A 20,688-nucleotide genomic window follows, 5' to 3' on the forward strand; every position below is an offset into this window, starting at 1 on the left:
TTTTAGTGTTGAGTACAAGATTATTGGCTTTACACCAGTCACATATTCTTTCCACCTCACTCCGATACAAGTCTTCAGCATTTCCCCTGATGAGACCAATCAGTGTCATATCATCGGCAAATTTCAAGATTTTTACTGAGTCTGCTGAAGAGATGCAATCATTCGTATAGAGAGAAAACAGTAACGGGGACAAAACACACCCCTGAGGTGCCCCGATGTTTGTGACCAAGGTGTCCGAAGTGAATGGTCCAACTTTTACACTCTGTATCCTTGCTGTCAGGAAGTTATAAATCCACAAACATAAGTTAAGAGGGACTCCGAGAGCTACCATTTTCTTATGAAGTAAATTCGGATCAATGGTATTGAACGCTGAGCTAAAGTCCATGAAAAGAATCCGGACATATGAGTGCAGTTCATCTGTATGATCCAAAATGTACTTCAGTGCCAGATTGACAGTGTCGTTTGCCGAACGATTCTCCTTATAGGCAAACTGAAGCGGGTCCCATAGCTTCTGCGTGAATTTTATCAGGTGGGACATCATAATTCTTTCGAAGACTTTCATAGCTACAGATGTGAGTGCTACTGGTCTATAGTCGTTCAACTCAGAGGATCCCACTTTCTTGGGGACAGGGATAATTGTGGAATTTTTCCAACACTGAGGTACAACGCACTCTTTCAGTGACACATTGTATATATTTGTCAGTATAGGGGCAAGCTGGGTAGCACATACTTTCAGACACATTGGAGATACACCATCAGGGCCAGGTGCCTTTTTGACCTTAAGTCCCTTTAGGATGCGTATCACCTCTGCCTCGGAGATCACTACTTGGGTGTTGCACAATGAATGATCTTTATATGAACATACTGAGGAGCTTAGAGATGAATAGCCACTGTGTGTAGAGCTTGCCTCAAATCTGCAGTAGAATTCATTTAACTCTGCTGCCAGACTTCTGCTGGGGTTCACTATAGTGGGGTGGCTTTTATAATTGGTGACCTCTCTTAATCCTCTCCATGCAGATCTATTATCTTTTGATGAGAACCTTTCCTCCAGAATCTTTGCATACTCGTGTTTGGCTAACTTGATCTCTTTAGATAGCGAGTTCCTAAGTTTCTTGAATTCAGTAATATCGCCTGCTTTATAAGCCTCCTCTTTTCTCTTACGGATCAACCTGACTTTATTTGTAAACCACGGCTTGTTGTTTCCCCGAAAGTGGACAGATTTGGATGGAATAAACGTGTCTTCACAAAAACGGATATATGAGGACACTGCATCAACCCATTCATCCAGACCCGAGCATGTTTCCTGGAATACCTCCCAGTCCGTGCATTCAAAGCATGCTTGTAGTTGCAATTTTGCCTCCTCAGACCATGTCTTCTTTGTATAAACTGTAGGTTTGGATGTTTTCAACCTTTGCCTGTAGGCTGGAATTAAATGAATTAGACAATGATCTGAAAAGCCCACTGCTGCTCTCCTCACTGCCCTGTAGGCCCCTTTTATGACTGTATAGCAGTGATCAAGCGTATTGTTCTCTCTCGTGAAGCAGTTTATATGTTGAGTAAATTTGGGGAGATCCAGGTTGAGTTTTCCTTTGTTAAAGTCCCCCATTACGATCACAAATGCTTCAGGAGATCCTTTCTCCCATTCTGATATTTTGCATGCTAATTCACCAATAGCAGCTTTAACAGATGCTTGGGGGGGAATATATACTGCAACCAGAACCATAGATGAAAACTCTCTTGGAGAGTAAAATGGTCTACAATTGAGTGCAAGGTACTCTAGATCTGGAGAGCAACCTTTTCCCAGTATGTTAACATCACAGCACCAGCTAGTGTTGATGTAGAGACATACCCCACCCCCCCTTTGTTTACCTGAAGCTACACAATCACGGTCAGCTCTGTAGATAACAAAACCAGGTAGATCCAGACTACAATCAGGGATGATCTCATTCAACCAGGTCTCAATAAAACAAAGAGCAGCTGAATTGGCCATATCAGATCTCATGTTACAAAGTAAGTTCAGTTCCTCCATTTTGTTAGATAAGGAACGGACATTAGCCAAGTGGAGTGAAGGAAGAGCTGTTCTGAACCCTCTCCTCCGAAGGCGTGCCAGGACTCCTCCTCTCCTACCTCTCTTGCAGTACACCTCCACAGGTTTCACAGAAGTAATGGATTTTATGTGCTCAATTGTTGAATTAGCAATCATGCTCCAAGAAGGGGAGTCCATGAGAAATTGCGGATGATTCCAGAATAATAAATCGTCCCTTGAAATCATAAGAGTAGGTTTACAGAGTGCAGTGGCCATGATTACACTCAGCTTGTAGCTATAAAGACTGAACAGTCACAGCTTAGCAAAGTTAAATGTACAACTTTCCATAAAGGGTGCTCCCAGTACTGCTGGGGGGGAGGGCATGGGTGCAACAAGACAGGGACATCAGGGGACACGCCAACAGTCAGTCCAAACCTGCCCAGCTCACCCCTTCAGCTCCACCTGGACCACAAGATCTCCAGAACATCTCCAGCACCGCACACTCCACCAGCTTTCCTATCCCGGGATCATCTGCATTCTGGAAATGGGAACAAGTTGTAGGAAAGTTGGCAGGCAGCTAGCAGCTTCACTCTCCCCCAGCTGAAACCAGGCACGGAGCTCCACGAGGACAGAAATACACCGGTCCCAGCTGGTCGCAGTCTCCACACTACTCCCAGCTCTGCCGAATCCTGTAGCCCTACAGCTCCACGTGGACCACAAGATCTCCAGAACAACTCCAGCACCGCACACTCCACCAGCTTTCCTATCCCGGGATCATCTGCATTCTGGAATTGGTTACAAGTTGTAGGAAAGTTGGCAGGCAGCCAGCAGCTTCACTCTCTCCCAGCTGAATCCAGGCACGGAGCTCCACGAGGACAGAAAGACACCAGTCCCAGCTGATCGCAGTCTCCACACTACTCCCAGCTCTGCCGAATCCTGTAGCTACGCAATGGTGAGTGCTCCAAAGGGAGAATTAACAATTAAACGGGGTAAAAAACTAAAAAAAACTCAGGAGCCTCATGCCAGAGCAGCCATCTCCTCGGCGCGCCTCCTCCTTCTGACATTTGACATTTGAGTGTCATTAGAGTATAGGGGGTACTGGAGGCCAGTGGACTTTGAGCAAAGGTATAGATGGAGTAGAGTAGAGGGGTCTGAGGACAGAGCCTTGAGGGACACCAACAGAGAGAGGGCAGGATGAGCAGAAAGTATGGCAGTGTGAAATGCTAAATATACGGTTAGAAAGGTATGAGGTGATCCAGGAGAGGGAAGGTCTTTGATGCCAAGGAAGAAAGGTTTTGTAGTTGGAGTGAGTGGTCTCCTGTGTCAAAAGCAGAGGACAGGTCTAAAAATAGGAGTATGGAGATGAAACTGAGTACAAATGTTTAGCATTTGGACTCCCTTTGGCTTATTGAAGTAAATAAGTACATTATGGGGAAAGACTAATTCTTGTTTTCTAGTACAAAAACATAACTAACCTCCAATGGAGTCTGCACAGTAAGGTGTATACCAAATACTGGATTTCTCTATGCCATGTATATCTCTACTTTGTACATCTCTACTGATCCAAAGACAACAAAAAAGTTGGCTACAAAATGCTCTCAACCATATAAATAATGCCCCAGGGGTTTCGGGACTATGTTCTGTGGAACAAATAAACAAAATTAGAATTTTTTGGATTAGGAAGACTAAAGCTTTTGCAGAATAAAACACTCTGCTTACAGTGGAGCATGGTGGTGAATTGGTGATGCTTTCAAGCCCTAAAACCTGTAGTGTGTGGAGGGCAAGATGGATTAAATCAAGTATCAAGAAATCCTAGAAGAAAACATCATGCCTTCTGTGAGAAAGCTTCAGCTGGGGCATCATTGGACAATGATCTTAAGTCCACCAAGGCTTGGTGTCAGAAGAATCTGGAATGGACTCACAGTTACTTGACTTGTATCACATAGAAAATCTGGAGGCCATTGCCTATGAAAAATGGTGTAAGACTACTCAGGAATACTGTCAGAAGTTGGTGTCTGACTATGCATCATCTGTATAGCAGGCTTTAACAGGCAAAGTGGCTCTACTAAGTACTAAAGGCGTAGTAGTCATTAAAAGTAAAACTTTGTATAGCATCTGGAGAAACCACTTGGCAAATTATTTGTGTTCTATTAAATTGCTCTTGTTTGATTGCAATCATCAGAAAGGGGTTGGATAAATTTGACTGCAACTGTACAATATGTTGATGATGTTTATATGTTGATGATGTTTAATAAGGTTTTTACAGAGTCAAATCTTGCCAGAGACAGATTTCTGCTCAGTATGGCTATCATTTTAGATTACATTTGAGCTATTGAACATCATTTAGATATTTTTATAATGCTGAATAATTATCTCCCAACTTTTTTAATGCTCCAGTTCTACCTTGATGACTTATGTGAAATATAAACTACGTTAGTTTCTTTAGTACTGGTAGTTTCTGCATTTATGATGACTTTTATGGTGTGCTTTCTCTACACTCTCCAGATATTTCATTCAATTCAAACTACAGGATCTGAACTGCTTAAAATTATTGAAAAATATCATCAAGCCCTCAATGGTATGTATAGATCGTTGTATGTGTATAATGCAGACTATTTATAGAGGCTTAATTGATGTTTTCATTAGAGGGAAGTATATCATATGCAGAATGATGTCTGTATATAATTGTATATGCACATAGGACATGGATATTCCCATTCATCGTTCATCTTTCTTTAATGCTTGGTATAGAAATGTTAAAGGGGTTGTCATATATATATAATTTTTTTTTTACTTTGTACGCATATATTTAAGGATAAAATAATGTTTGCAAGTGAGTTTTATTAAAAAATTTGCACCATTTGACTCCTATGGCTTCTGTGTTGCACTGTATATTGCTGGCCCGCTATGACAGTCTGAAGAGCTGCTCTTTGCTGATTTATGACCGTAGACCATATCAACTTTTAATGTACAGGGAAACTAAAGACCTGTAAAGCCAAAATGATGCAAAATTTGTAATACATACCAATTGCGAACATTTGCTTTATCCCAAAATACTTGCATTTAAGTTTAAAAAACAAATAGTCCCAGAAGGAGGCACCGTCAGACTGCAGCACCTTGAGCCCACCAGAGAAAATCATTCTTGGGGCCCACTATGTAGCTACTTAGAAGTAAATACAAGACCACCAATTGGTCAGTAAAACACGCTAATATCAGGGCATAACATAAGGTAGTACACGTCTTAATGATATGGCAGGAGTTGGCGCCCACATTTTGGTGCAAACTAAATGATAACTGTCCCTTGGTGTTTATTAACCACTAAGCCAATATGTTATGGCACCAGTGTAGATGAGGGGATTTTATGACATCTCATCTATACGCTGAGAAAATCCACAGCGGGAATTGACTGATGCTGATTTAACAATATTTCAATTCATGCTGTGGATATTCACCACCAGTTTCATCCTTTGCAATACAAAGGATCAGGTCAGTGGTAAAGGTCATCATTACATAGTAGTAAATGCAGCAGTATCTGTACAATATCTGTGTGGATATTTCTGCTGTTATTTTGTTGTGGGATTTCCTTTGTAGAACTTCTGCAGCAAATACATTATGTGAATGCCCCCTCTTCTAGTGGTGGGGGTCCTAGATCACTTATGTATGACATTGGAGTAATCGTGAAAGCGCTTTCCCTCGCATCCCCCCAATACACTTTTTACAGAAATCTCTTTGCGACCTATAAGGCCATAACTATTTATGAAGGGTTTCATTTTGTTAGTAGTAGGGGAAGAAAACTTTTAGTCAGGGGTGATAAAGGGGGAGAGGGGCTCAGTCAAGGGTGATACAGGGGGAGAGGGGTTCAGTCAGGTGTGATACAGGGGGAGAGGGTGCAGACGGGTGATACAGAGAGAGGGGCTCAGTCTGTCATGGGTGATACAGGGGGAGGGTGCTCAGTCAGGGGTGATACAAAGGGAGGGAGTGCAGTCAGGGGTGATACAGGAGGAGAGGGGCTCAGTCAAGGGTGATCCGGGGGGAGGGGGCTCAATCAGGAGTGATACAGGGGGAGTGGGATCAGTCAGGGGTGATACAGGGGGAGGTGGTGCAGTCAGGTGTAATGCAGGAGGAGAGGGGCTCAGTCAGGGGTGATACAGAGGGAGGTGGTGCAGTCAGGAGTGATACAGGGGGAAGTGGTGCAGTCAGGAGTGATACAGTGGGATGTGGTACAGTCAGGGTTGATTCAGAGGGAGGTGGTGCAGTCAGGGGTAATATAGGAGTATGGGGCTCAGACAGGGTGATACAGGGGGAGGTGGTGCAGTCAGGAGTAATGGAGGAGGAGAGGGGCTTAGTCAGGGGTGATACAGAGGGAGGTGGTGCAGTCAGGAGTGATACAGGGGGAGGTGGTGCAGTCAGGAGTGATACAGTGGGATGTGGTACAGTCAGGGTTGATACAGAGGGAGGTGGTGCAGTCAGGGGTAATATAGGAGTAAAGGGGCTCAGACAGGGTGATACAGAGGGAGGTGGCGCAGCCAGGGGTGATACCGGGGAAGGTGGTGCAGTAAGGAGTGATACAGGGGTAAAGGGGCTCAGACATTGTGATACAGGGGGAGTGGGTTCAGTCAGGGGTGATACAGGGGGAGGTGGTGCAGTCAGGAGTGATACAGGGGGAGGTGGTGTAGTCAGGAGTGATACAGGGGTAAAGGGGCTCAGACAGGGTGATACAGGGGGAGTGGGATCAGTCAGGGGTGATACAGGGGGAGGTGGTGCAGTCAGGTGTAATGCACGAGGAGAGGGGCTCAGTCAGGGGTGATACAGAGGAAGGTGGTGCAGTCAGGAGTGATACAGGGGGAGGTGGTGCAGTCAGGAGTGATACAGGGGGAGGTGGTGCAGTCAGGGGTGATACAGAGGGAGGTGGTGCAGTCGGGTAATATAGAGGTAAAGGGGCTCAGACAGGGTAATACAGGGGGAGGTGGCGCAGTCAGGGGTGATATAGTGATCGAGGGCTCAGTCAAGGTGATATAGAGAGTGGGGCTTAGTCAGGGGTGATACAGGGGAAGGGGTACAGTCACGGGTGATATAGTGAGCGAGAGCTCAGTCAGGGGTGATATAGAGGGAGGGAGCTCAGTCGTGTGATATAGGGGAAGGTGTTCAGTCAGGGGCGATGTATGGGAAGGGGGTGCAGTCAGTCGAGTGAAAGGAGAGATGGTTTAATGGTGCTCTCATTCATCCCTAAGTAACTTAGCTCCTAACCCTCTCTCACCCCAGACTAAAGGTCCCATTTACAGTTACTCACTTTTAGGCTGGCAGTAGGGCCCTTCTTCAAGCTTTGTAGCTGTAGCAATGAGTCCTCTATCTCCCTTTTGCTGCTTACACTGTGGGGGAGGGGAGCGAGCCTTATGGATGACAGCAGCTCATTACCTGAGCTGTGCTTTACAGCCGGGGAGAAGAGGACACAAAGCTAACACTGATTGGCTGCGCTGCGGCCAATCAGTGTTAGCCTTATCAAGAGCTGCTCCACTCTCCCTGCTTGTTCATTGCAGGTAAGAGCGGTGACATAATAAGTCATCAGAACGCAAGAGCTCTCATTACTTACAAATCCTGAGCCACAGTCTGCAGCAGGTGAGCTTGTCAGCTGTGTTATCAGTGACACCTGCAGTGCTCTCTGACCAGCTCTGAGCGGAGCCGCGAGGAGTAGTGGTCGTCACGCTGGGAGGACGTCCTGCTCGCGGCTCCTCCCAGAGTTAGTCAGAGAGCATTGCAGGTGTCACTGATAATACAGCTGACACGCTCGCCTGCTGCAGACTGTGGCACACTATTTGTAAGTAACAGCGCTCTTGCGTTCTGATGACTTATTATGTCACTGCTCCGCCCAGTAAGACAAGCGGGTAGAGCGGTCGGTATGCGCATCGCTGGCACACGTGACTTATGTTCACTTTGCCAGCAGCTGTCAGTGCCTGGGCCCAGCGGAGAATCCTCCGGTCCTCCAGTGGGCCAGTCCGACCCTGGAAGGAAGACATTCCCTTTAATGCTGTCTTTTCTTTTCTAGCTCTGTCCCTTGAAGAAAATGACTTTGGTTTGCACCTGAAAGTACATGCTCAGCAAAACAGCACACGAGCTGGAAAAATGATGAAAGTCACTGGCAATGCTTTGTGCTCATCTGCTGGCCAGAGGTATACGATTACCCTTATCTACTCATTCAGGGCACATTACAATTTGCAAATTATATATTTATCAACATAAATGTTAAATGGGTTGTAAGAAGGTTATAAAAAAAGAGATTCTCAACTGTTCACATTTAAAGAGAATCTGTCACCCCCGGTACGTTTATGACCTATTAATATGGGCATACAGGTAATGGAAATGTTACACTAGTCCTACCTATGTTCTTCATTGCTTCATATTAATGATCTTGTTGCTGAGAAATGTTTTCTGTATGCTAATGATTTCTTCCAGGCTCCGGGGTGTGCAGTGCCTGGAAGAAATCCCTGCCTCTTGTCCTCATTAGATTACTACCCCCCTCCCATGCACTTCAGTTACAGCGCCAGAATCCTGCACCTGTACCCTGCACTCCCTCAGAAAAACATACCTCATCCTCCCTTCTATGGACGCTGCATTCAGGGATCTTCTGCACAGGCGACGGTGACTTCCGCTCCAGTGACCTCCTGTATGCGTTCCAATAAGCTGCTCTCCCCACTTTTTCTTTGCATAGTCATCACTCTGTACACATGGTTCCTAGTGATGACTGTGCAGGCAGGAAGTGGGGAGAGCATATTATCAGTGTGCACGCCGGAGGTCACAGTGACTCGCCTGCGCAGAAGATCCCTGAATGCAGCGCCCATAGAAGGGAGGATGAGGTACGGTATGTATTAGTGAGGGAGTGGAGGGCGCAGGCGCAGGGTTTGGGTGGCCATAACTGATGTACGTGGGATGGGGTAGTACTGTAATGAGGACAGGAGGCAAAGATTTTTTCCAGGCATTGCACGTCCCAGAGCCTGGAAGACATCAGCACACAGACAGAATATAAGAATTCTCAACAACAAGTCCATTAATATGACGCTTACAGGTAGGAATAGTGTAAAATTTCTATCACCTGTATGCCCATATACATCCCGAGAGGTGACAGATTCCCTATAAAATCCATTATCGCTATAGCACCGATGCTATTATAGTCCTCTTCAGTCTTTGTGGGAATATTTTCTGACGTAAAGCACTTTGAAATATCACATATTTTTGTGCAAATGAAAATGTTATGACTTTTGTTGTTTTTACATCAGTCCTGGCTAGCTCTGCCAAAGTAGTCGGTGCTTGGGTGAGACAGGCTGTGGCACAACCGACCTGCAAATTGATCAAAATATAGAAAACAAAGGGGTGGTTAGAGCTCACCACACTTGTAAGATTAGAGTCCATGGAAGGCAAAAAGCGGTAGCAATAATTGAGGGCATCAGTTTTTTAACGCTGTTTGTCTTTTTTATGGCTTGCTAAATAAAATCCTTGCTGTTTTGAGCCGCTGGAAGTGCCACTCTTCCTCTTTTTTCCCCTCATCAAAATATACTCCACTTTAACCTTTCTGGCAGAGCCGCTAAGCAGTTAATTCATTAGCAGTCATGCACATTGTAATAAATTAGCCGGATCTTTTCTGCAGCAGTGCCTTCTTAAGACTGGCATGCACAATGTCAACTTTAATCACTCGGGCCCTTATTTGTGTGTTTTATTTTTCTACATTATGCTACTTTTTTTTTTAAGTGTAACAATTGTTTTAATTTATATTTCTTAAATCAATAGTGTACACAAAATGAAACAACTTGTCTACATAGCAATGTATCTTATTAGATAAATTTGCTTCTTTCTCCACCAGGACTGATCATTCATAATGATTTACTGGTAAAATCTGTGTTAATTGAAGACAGATTTTCCCATTACTGAGACATGAGATGGCAGTTGGTGCTGATAAGATTCTATGTATAGAAGGGAAGAGCTAGAGACAGAGCCCCTGCCTCCTTTTCCCCCTTCTGGTCTACATAGCATCTCATCAGTAGCCACAAACTGTCTTCACTGAATACAGATGTTACCTATAAATTTGAGAATTATGGAAATGACCAGTCCTGGTGAAGAAAGAATCAGATTACCCTAATACGATATACTACAAAGTTTCTAATTGTCATCTATACTATTTATATATAAGATTAAAATGATGATTACTGGGAATCTGTCAGCAGGTTTTGCTATATAATCTGAGAGCAGCATAATATAGGGCAAGAAAGCCTGATTCCAGCGATGTATCACTTACTTGAATGCTTGGTGTAGCTTTGAGTGCATCCATGCAGATCTATGTATAACCTCACCCACACCCTTTATTGGCAGCATCATGTGTACACTTGCAGCAAGCTACCCATCAGTGGTGGGGGCAGGGTTACACAGTCAGGCAGTGATAATCTCCTGCTGATAAAACACTGTTTGAATTAAGACTACAGCACACAGCCTAGTAAGTATCACATCCCTGGAATTAGGCTTTCTTTCCCTATATTATCCTGCTCTCAGATTAAATAGCAAAAACCTGCTGGCATATTCCTTTTGAACTTACCTTTTTTGCATTATCAGGTTAGCCCTTTGTGCTCCACTTTCCCGTCTTCAGCAAGAAATGGACACCTTTACTAATCGAGCAGTCTCGGACACCTTATTGACCATCAACCAAATGGAAAAGGCACGGACAGAGTACAGAGGGGCTCTACTATGGATGAAGGATGTATCCCAGGAGCTGGACCCTGACACCTACAAGCAGATGGAAAAATTCAGAAAGGTCAGAAACATACTCGGAAACAGTTGCATTGGAAATCACAAGCTTATTTCCAAAAAACAATTCTTCTTGCCATTGTTAGGGTTAAAGTGTTCTCATCTCGACCTTTCATGGTCGACTTGAAAACAGCTTTTAGGTCTTGGCCGTCAGAAACGGTGTTAAAAAAACAGGCAAATGCAGCTGCGCTACGCTGTTTGCGTACTTCCCATAGAAATGAATGTGCGTTATGAAAGGGAGCATAGCAAAGCTAGCGACTCTGATGGCACAAGCCCCAAGTAGTGGAGGCAGTCAGGACTGAGAGCAGCGTTCTAGTCATACTGTACAAGGTTACATTTAGTGCCAGGATAGAAATGTGCTGAAAAAAGGACTGTGAAGTCTATATTTATTATTGCTTCACAGAGCAAAAGTGTTTTAATTATTGGCTCAGACATTTCAGTTTTCATTTGCTGGCATATTTTCAATTCTGAAATGTAGACGTAGCATAAAAGATGTTTGAATTAATTGCAAAAACAAATAATAATGTCTCATATTTGCTACAGATATTGCTGTCCATGTTGCATTAGCCAGACATTGCACAGTCATGGCCACCAAGATGGCTGCCCTGGACTGTGAAAGGAGAATTAGGTTGACCATTGACCGCAGTAGTTATGGTTGGTCTGTCCTCAGAAATCTCCTAACTAGATGAGTGTAACTCAATAAATGACATTGTCATGGCTCATCACAAAACTTAGAGATCTGAGCTTATATTAATGTTCCTTTCCTCCAGGTTCAACTTCAAGTAAGAACTACTAAGAGCCACTTCGATAAGACAAAAATGGATGTATGCCAGAAAGTAGACCTTCTCGGAGCGAGCCGGTGCAATTTGTTATCACATTCGCTCGCATCCTATCAGGTACATCATGCATCACCTTGTAACATGTACCTTCATATTCTCTGCAATTTTCTTTCTTTTTTTTTTAATTGAAATCCAGTTTTATTGAACAAACTTTTTCCATTTTTTAAATATACATTAAAATACAAAAAAAAAAGAAAGAAAAGTAAAATGGTAAACTAGCACGAAGGTCAGTCATAGTATCATGTCAGCATAAAAAATACATTGGGACAATACAATCCTTCTCTTTCCTATACCTTCAGAACTTCAAATAAAATATTTCTCTTCTATTTCTATGCCTACAGACTGGCAAAGCTCCCTCCAGCCCCATATTTGATTCCTAATGTAAAGGACTATACAAGAAGGTTTAGACTAGTATAGACACTTTATGCCACCTTTCTGGCTTTAAGAGAATCTGTCACCAGGTTTTTACAACCTAATCTGAGAGCAGCATAACGTAGAGACAGAGACCCTGATTCCAGGAATATAGCATTTACTAGGCTGCATAGTGAGATTATCACTAGAAGACTAGTTAACTTGCTGCCAGGTAGACCTCCATATTCTTGAGCTCTGTATAGCCCCACTACTGATAGGCAGCTGTCTGCCTATGCACAGCGTGCACAGAAAACTGTCAATGAGTGGTGGGATGGGGTTACACACAGCTCAGCATTCAATGCACTGCTAGATATGCAGCAGAGAAATAATCACTGGAATTCCACATGGCTGGAATCAGGGTCTCTGCCCCTACACTATGCTACTCTCAGGTAGGGTAGAAAAAATCTGGTGAAAGATTCCCTTTAAAGGGGTTTAAGGGTTTTCCATTTATCTGCTATTTATGCCTATGCATGATTATTGTTAGGTGGCCATAGCTCATTATATAAATGACTTCTGTTTCTACAGACAACACTTCTGCACTTTTGGATGAAGACTGCACACCTAATGTCTGAAATTCAGGAAGACTTTCGAGAGATGCTTCCTTATACCCCAGCTTATCTGAAGGTTTATTATAAATTTTTTTTGTCTTAAACTGTATGGTAAATTTATATTCTTGCTTTTTAAAGCTAACGAATATTTAGAAAATTGTCCAGAGAGATTTATGTTCAATTTGCCTTAGCATTTATTGAGTCTAGCTAACATAAAAAAAATGAGTGCCCTCTTTATTTATTTATTTTTTAAAATGCATCCCCTCCCGTAATGCATTTATGTATGGGTGTAATTAGTCCAGGAAATGCTCCTCTATTGATCTTGCGTTGTAGACAATGGCTGTGGTGTCACCTCCTAGGTCCCAGTGCTGTAGCAGAGCGGCTGTGAAATTGCGTACAGCTTTTCAGGTAAATGTTAAACATATTGGGGCAGAATTGTTAATCCTGCCTAGTGAAGACAGCAAGGTAGAAATAGAAAGGAGCGTCAGGCTCCTCTATAAAAACTTGTCTTTATTACAGAAGTTTTGGAAAAAGTCGTAACTCACAAGATACAGTGAAACAGCGCGTTTTAGACGGACTCGTCACTTATTTAATGACTAAAGACTCCATCTGAAACGCGTTTGCTTGTTCACTTTTGCATTGAAGACATGTTTTTATAGAGGATGCGGTTACTGAATGTTTCCTACTGTCTATTGTATAAAGTACCTCTGTAGTGAGGGAGGATGGTCAGAGGTCTTAATTTGCAAATTATCTATTGCAGACTCCCAAACAGAACTCTGGAAAGGATAATGTGGAACATACGGAGAGCTGTGAGGATGATCAATTGGTAGATAATCACATGTGAGTGGAGACTAGCAGTGTGTAAAATGTACACTAATTGTGTCACTACATTGGATGATGGTATTTGTTCTTGGATACATTCCTCATGAACAATTGGAGGTGCCTTTCTACTTACTGACAGTAAACCTCTCCTTACATGGGAACCAGACACCTACTGGTGAAGAAGACAAGGATTTAACATAGCAATTTTTCTCATCCGCTGGAAAATAATGGCTCTCTATGTCAATAAAAATGTGCACATATGGCCAATCCACAACAAGCTGTAGAGAATTGTCATAGATTATTACAGTCTGGATGATTTGATAGAGCGTATCCACTGCCCCAAAGACCAACACTGATAGGAAACTGTATGTGGAGCCTTATATGTAGTGCAGTGTTCGGCAACCATTGGGGCTCCAGCTATGGGGAATCTACAACTTCCAACATCTCTTGTCAGCCACAAGCTGCTCTGAAAACATACTCTGCTGTCAGGGCTTTTGGAGTTATAGTTTTACTAGATGGTGGCCCGATTCTAATGCATCGGGTATTCTAGAATATGTATGTAGTATATTTATGAAGTTTTAATAATAATGCAATAATACACCCTCCAATCCTGATATGCATGGTCCTCTCACCCCCCAGTCCTGATATGCATGGTCCCCCTCACCCCCCTTTCCCGGTATGCGTGGTCCCGTCACCCCCCTTTCCTGGTATGCATGGTCCCGTCACCCCTCTTTCCTGGTATGCATGGCCCCCTCACCTCCATTTCCTGGTATGCATGGTCCCGTCACCCCCCTTTCCTGGTATGCATGGTCCCCTCACCTCCCTTTCCTGGTAAGCATGGTCACCATCACCCCCTTATCCTGATATGCATGGTCACCCTCACCCCCTTATCCTGATATGCATGGTCACCCTCACCCCCTTATCCTGATATGCATGGTCCCCCTCACCCCCCTTTGCTGGTGTGTGTGTGGTCACCCTCACCCCCCTTTCCTGGTATGCATGGTCCCCCTCCCCCCCCCATTGCTGGTATGCATGGTCCCCCTCACCCCCTTTGCTGGTATGTATGGTCCCCCTCCCCCCCATTCCTGGTATGCATGGTCCCCCCCATTGCTGGTATGCATGGTCCCCCTCCCCCCCATTGCTGGTATGAATGTATGAATGGTCCTCCTCACCACCCCATTGCTGGTATGCATGGTCCCCCTCACCCCCCCATTGCTGGTATGCATGGTCACCCTCACCCCCCTTTGCTGGTATGTATGGTCACCCTCACCCCCCTTTCCTGGTATGCATGGTCCCCCTCCCCCCCCATTGCTGGTATGCATGGTCCCCTCCCCCCCCATTGCTGGTATTCATGGTCCCCTTCCCCGCATTGCTGGTATGCATGGTCCCCCTCACCCCTTTGCTGGTATGTATGGTCACCCTCACCCCCCTTTTCTGGTATGCATGGTCCCCCTCCCCCCATTGCTGATATGCATGGTCCCCCTCCCCCCATTGCTGGTATGCATGGTCCCCCCCATTGCTGGTATGCATGGTCCCCCTCACCCCCTTTGCTGGTATGTATGGTCCCCCTCCCCCCCCTATCCTGACATGCATGGTCACCCTCACCCCCCTATCCTGGTATGCATGGTCACCCTTACCCCCCCTTTCCTGGTATGCATGGTCCCCCTCACCCCCCTTTGCTGGTGTGTGTGGTCACCCTCACCCCCCTTTCCTGGTATGCATGGTCCCCCTCCCTCCCCCCCATTGCTGGTATGCATAGTCCCCCTCACCCCCTTTGCTCATATGTATGGTCCCCCTCCCCCCCCATTTCTGGTATGCATGGTCCCCCTCACCCCCCCATTGCTGGTATGCATGGTTCCCCTCACCCCCCTTTGCTGGTATGTATTGTCACCCTCACCCCCTTTCCTGGTATGCATGGTCCCCTTCCCCGCATTGCTGGTATGCATGGTCCCCCTACCCCATTGCTGGTATGCATGGTCCCCCTCACCCCCTTTGCTGGTATGTATGGTCACCCTCACCCCCCTTTCCTGGTATGCATGGTCCCCCTCCCCCCATTGCTGGTATGCATGGTCCCCCTCCCCCCCATTGCTGGTATGCATGGTCCCCCCCCATTGCTGGTATGCATGGTCCCCCTCCCCCCCCATTGCTGGTATGCATGGTTCCCCTCACCCCCCTTTGCTGGTATGTATTGTCACCCTCACCCCCTTTCCTGGTATGCATGGTCCCCTTCCCCGCATTGCTGGTATGCATGGTCCCCCTACCCCATTGCTGGTATGCATGGTCCCCCTCACCCCCTTTGCTGGTATGTATGGTCACCCTCACCCCCCTTTCCTGGTATGCATGGTCCCCCTCCCCCCATTGCTGGTATGCATGGTCCCCCTCCCCCCCATTGCTGGTATGCATGGTCCCCCCCCATTGCTGGTATGCATGGTCCCCCTCCCCCCCCATTTCTGGTATGCATGGTCCCCCTCACCCCCCCATTGCTGGTATGCATGGTTCCCCTCACCCCCCTTTGCTGGTATGTATTGTCACCCTCACCCCCTTTCCTGGTATGCATGGTCCCCTTCCCCGCATTGCTGGTATGCATGGTCCCCCTACCCCATTGCTGGTATGCATGGTCCCCCTCACCCCCTTTGCTGGTATGTATGGTCACCCTCACCCCCCTTTCCTGGTATGCATGGTCCCCCTCCCCCCATTGCTGGTATGCATGGTCCCCCTCCCCCCCATTGCTGGTATGCATGGTCCCCCTCCCCCCCCATTGCTGGTATGCATGGTCCCCCTCACCCCTTTGCTGGTATGTATGGTCACCCTCACCCCCCTTTTCTGGTATGCATGGTCCCCCTCCCCCCATTGCTGATATGCATGGTCCCCCTCCCCCCATTGCTGGTATGCATGGTCCCCCCCATTGCTGGTATGCATGGTCCCCCTCACCCCCTTTGCTGGTATGTATGGTCCCCCTCCCCCCCCCCTATCCTGACATGCATGGTCACCCTCACCCCCCTATCCTGGTATGCATGGTCACCCTTACCCCCCCTTTCCTGGTATGCATGGTCCCCCTCACCCCCCTTTGCTGGTGTGTGTGGTCACCCTCACCCCCCTTTCCTGGTATGCATGGTCCCCCTCCCTCCCCCCCATTGCTGGTATGCATAGTCCCCCTCACCCCCTTTGCTCATATGTATGGTCCCCCTCCCCCCCCCCATTTCTGGTATGCATGGTCCCCCTCACCCCCCCATTGCTGGTATGCATGGTTCCCCTCACCCCCCTTTGCTGGTATGTATTGTCACCCTCACCCCCTTTCCTGGTATGCATGGTCCCCTTCCCCGCATTGCTGGTATGCATGGTCCCCCTACCCCATTGCTGGTATGCATGGTCCCCCTCACCCCCTTTGCTGGTATGTATGGTCACCCTCACCCCCCTTTCCTGGTATGCATGGTCCCCCTCCCCCCATTGCTGGTATGCATGGTCCCCCTCCCCCCCATTGCTGGTATGCATGGTCCCCCCCCATTGCTGGTATGCATGGTCCCCCTCCCCCCCCATTGCTGGTATGCATGGTCCCCCTCCCCCCCATTGCTGGTATGCATGGTCCCCCTCTCCCCCATTGCTGGTATGCATGGTCCCCCTCACCCCCTTTGCTGGTATGTATGGTCACCCTCACCCACCTTTCCTGGTATGCATGGTCCCCTTCCCCCCCATTGCTGGTATGCATGGTCCCCCTCCCCCCCATTGCTGGTATGCATGGTCCCCCTCATCCCCATTGCTGGTATGCATGGTCCCCCTCACCCCCTTTGCTGGTATGTATTGTCACCCTCACTCCCCTTTCCTGGTATGCATGGTCCCCCTCCTCCCCCCCCCCATTGCTGGTATGCATGGTCCCCCTCCTCCCCCCCCCATTGCTGGTATGCACGGTCCCCCTCCCCCCCATTGGTGGTATGCATGGTCCCCCTCACCCCCCCCCATTGCTGGTATGCATGGTCCCCCTCACCCCCCATTGCTGGTATGTATGGTCACCCTCACCCCCCTTTCCTGGTATGCATGGTCCCCCTCACCCCCCTTTCCTGGTATGCATGGTACCCCTCACCCCCCTTTCCTGGTATGCGTGGTCTCTGTTAAAAAAAAAAAAAAAAAAAAAATAGTTATATACTCACCTTCCGACAGCCTCCGATCTTCTTTCCACGCACCCGGCCTCGCAGTCCCAGTAATGCCTTGCGCGAAACACCGCTGATGACGTCGCACTCTCGCAAGAGTGACGTCATCTCTGGTCTAAGGCGCAAGGCATTACTGGGACCGCGAGGCCGGGCGCGTGGAAAGAAGATCGGAGGCCGTCAGAAGGTGAGAATAACATTTTTTTTATTTTAATTCTCTTTTTTACAGATCAAGGCCTGCCGCCCCATTGAGCGCTGCGACCGACTGCGACCAATCAGCGGCAGGCGCAGCTTACCGTTACAAACAGCTGCGCCTGTCGCTGATTGGTCGAGGCCTGGCAGCCGCGACCAATCAGCGACCCGCGATTTCGATTACAGACAGACATGATAAGGCGTTTATATATACAGTGGGGCAAAAAAGTATTTAGTCAGTCAGCAATAGTGCAAGTTCCACCACTTAAAAAGATGAGAGGCATCTGTAATTTACATCATAGGTAGACCTCAACTATGGGAGACAAACTGAGAAAAAAAATCCAGAAAATCACATTGTCTGTTTTTTTTTCCTTTTATTTGCATATTATGGTGGAAAATAAGTATTTGGTCAGAAACAAGCAATCAAGATTTCTGGCTCTCACAGACCTGTAACTTCTTCTTTAAGAGTCTCCTCTTTCCTCCACTCATTACCTGTAGTAATGGCACCTGTTTAAACTTGTTATCAGTATAAAAAGACACCTGTGCACACCCTCAAACAGTCTGACTCCAAACTCCACTATGGTGAAGACCAAAGAGCTGTCAAAGGACACCAGAAACAAAATTGTAGCCCTGCACCAGGCTGGGAAGACTGAATCTGCAATAGCCAACCAGCTTGGAGTGAAGAAATCAACTGTGGGAGCAATAATTGGAAAATGGAAGACATACAAGACCACTGATAATCTGACCAGCTACCAAAAAATGTCCAGAGGTTTCTTCCAGCGATCAGCGATACTGGCAGGGGGGCCGCTCGCTGATCGCTGTCACACACAGCGATCTCGCTGGTGAGATCGCTGTTACGTCACAAAAGTTGTGACTCAGCAGCGATCTCGCTAGTGAGATTGCTATGTGTGACTCCAGCTTAACAGAGTACCAAAAAAACACACAAATATGTACACTAAAAGAGCAGAGACATGGCATAATAAATGGACATTTAAATAAACAAGCAAACTGAGCTTAGAGAGTGAATCCCTAATTAGATTGGATTAGTGATGTAAATGTTTTATTGTCCCAGTATGCATGTAAAATCAGAGACCTGGTGTCCTCATGGTCTCTGGAGGCAAAGGGGGGAACACATACAGGCTAAATGCAATGCATTTCTCACCTATATGTTCCTTAGGCTGAGCCCAGACTAAGGACTATGTAGGGCAGAATCACTTTCTTGGATTAATAAAGTGCAGTTTTATTGAAGAAATGAATGTCGGCTTTTCACTTGTATTGTCACTGCTATAAGAAATACATTCCTCTTGTTATGCCGGTCAATCGCACGCCTTCTAAGCGCCGCCCTTCCCACCATGTGTTTCGCGCTGTCGCGCTGCTCCACCCAGTACCTAACCATTTCTCTGAGTTGCCTTGTGCTGGTTGTGAGTCATAGGGAGGCGCAGCTGAGCACTGCAGGAACTTGTATCCCCCCCGTCCTGCAGAGATTTGTGTCCCCAGCCTATTACCTACTTGCAAGTGATATATCGGGTGACCGCACCCTGCATTCCTCATCCGAACATTGGTTCCTAGCCTGCTACTACTCGCCATATTTTGTCTGTCATTATTAACCCGGTCTGTTTACCTGCTTTGTTTGACTTCTCAATCCCTGAATCTGGCTTTGTTCTGTGAACCGGTGCTGCCAGCAGGGTCGGCGTTATGGGCAGGCAGACCAGGCAGCAGCCTAGGGCCCCCACTCCTCCAGGGCTCCCAGCCAGCGGCACATCACACTGCCGCTATGGGGCCCCTGTGAGGCAGGGAGGCCCGCCTGCCACCAGCGCTGACTCCCGCCGTCGCTGCACTGAAGGAGGCAGTGATGGAGGATAGCGCGTCAGCTGACGCTCCCTCTCCCATCATTCCCGCCCTGCTTCTGAGACAGCGGGGGGCGCAATGACGTCATCGCGCTCTCACTGTGTGCCAGACAGAGCAAGAGGAGACAGGAGCAGCCAGCAGCGCAGGCAAGAGGAGAAGGTGACAAGTGTTTTTTGTTTTTTTTTAAATCATTGTGAGTACTGGACTGTGGGGCCACTCTGGGGGGCTATATACCATGCTGGGCTTTATCATACCATGCTGGGGGGGACTATATACCATGCTGGACTGTATCATACCATGCTGGGGGGGACTATATACCATGCTGGATTGTATTATACCATAATGGGGGACCTATATACCATGCTGGGCTGTATTATACCGTGCTGTGCTGTATTATACCATTCTGGGGGGGCTATATACCATGCTGGGCTGTATTATACCGTGCTGTGCTGTATTATACTATTCTGGGGGGGCTATATACCATGCTGGGCTGTATTATACCGTGCTGGGCTGTATTTTTTTTTTCTTTTTTCGTATATGTACCTACCTACTGTCAATGTAATGCCTTTATGCATCTGTATCTGTACTTGTTCCTGCCTTGCTGCTGTAATGCTCTGAAGTTCCCCATGGTGGGACGATTAAAGGATTATCTTATTATACCATGCTGGGCTGTATTATACCGTGCTGTGCTGTATTATACCATAATGGGGGGGCTATATACCATGCTGGGCTGTATTATACCATGCTGGGCTGTATTATACCATGCTGGGGGGGCTATATACCATGCTGGGCTGTATTATACCATGCTGGGCTGTATTATACCATTCTAGGGGGGTATATACCATGGTGGGCTGTATTATACCGTGCTGGGCTGTATTATACCATTCTAGGGGGGGCTATATACCATGGTGGGCTGTATTATACCGTGCTGGGCTGTATTATACCATTCTAGGGGGGCTATATACCATGCTGGGCTGTATTATACCATTCTGGGTGGGGGATATATACCATGATGGGCTGTATTATACCATGCTGGGGGGGGCTATATACCATACTGGGCTGTATTATTCCAT

General features: G+C 46.8%; 1 protein-coding gene across 3 annotated transcripts in view; it reads left to right on the forward strand.

Annotated features, from left to right (window-relative positions):
• Positions 1-20,688, forward strand: part of ICA1L (islet cell autoantigen 1 like) — a 91,366-nt gene that overhangs the window by 35,813 nt on the left and 34,865 nt on the right. For all 3 annotated transcript variants that reach the window (XM_073551505.1, XM_073551507.1, XM_073551506.1), the window contains 6 exons: positions 4,532-4,604; positions 8,070-8,193; positions 10,622-10,820; positions 11,584-11,709; positions 12,589-12,687; positions 13,372-13,451. In XM_073551505.1, coding sequence (XP_073407606.1) covers positions 4,532-4,604; positions 8,070-8,193; positions 10,622-10,820; positions 11,584-11,709; positions 12,589-12,687; positions 13,372-13,451 — 701 coding nt within the window. The remainder of the gene's footprint in view (positions 1-4,531; positions 4,605-8,069; positions 8,194-10,621; positions 10,821-11,583; positions 11,710-12,588; positions 12,688-13,371; positions 13,452-20,688) is intronic.

This window comes from Dendrobates tinctorius, unplaced genomic scaffold (assembly GCF_039654945.1).
Source record: "Dendrobates tinctorius isolate UK_male_01 unplaced genomic scaffold, ASM3965494v1 ptg000177l, whole genome shotgun sequence".
NCBI lineage: Eukaryota > Metazoa > Chordata > Amphibia > Anura > Dendrobatidae > Dendrobates > Dendrobates tinctorius.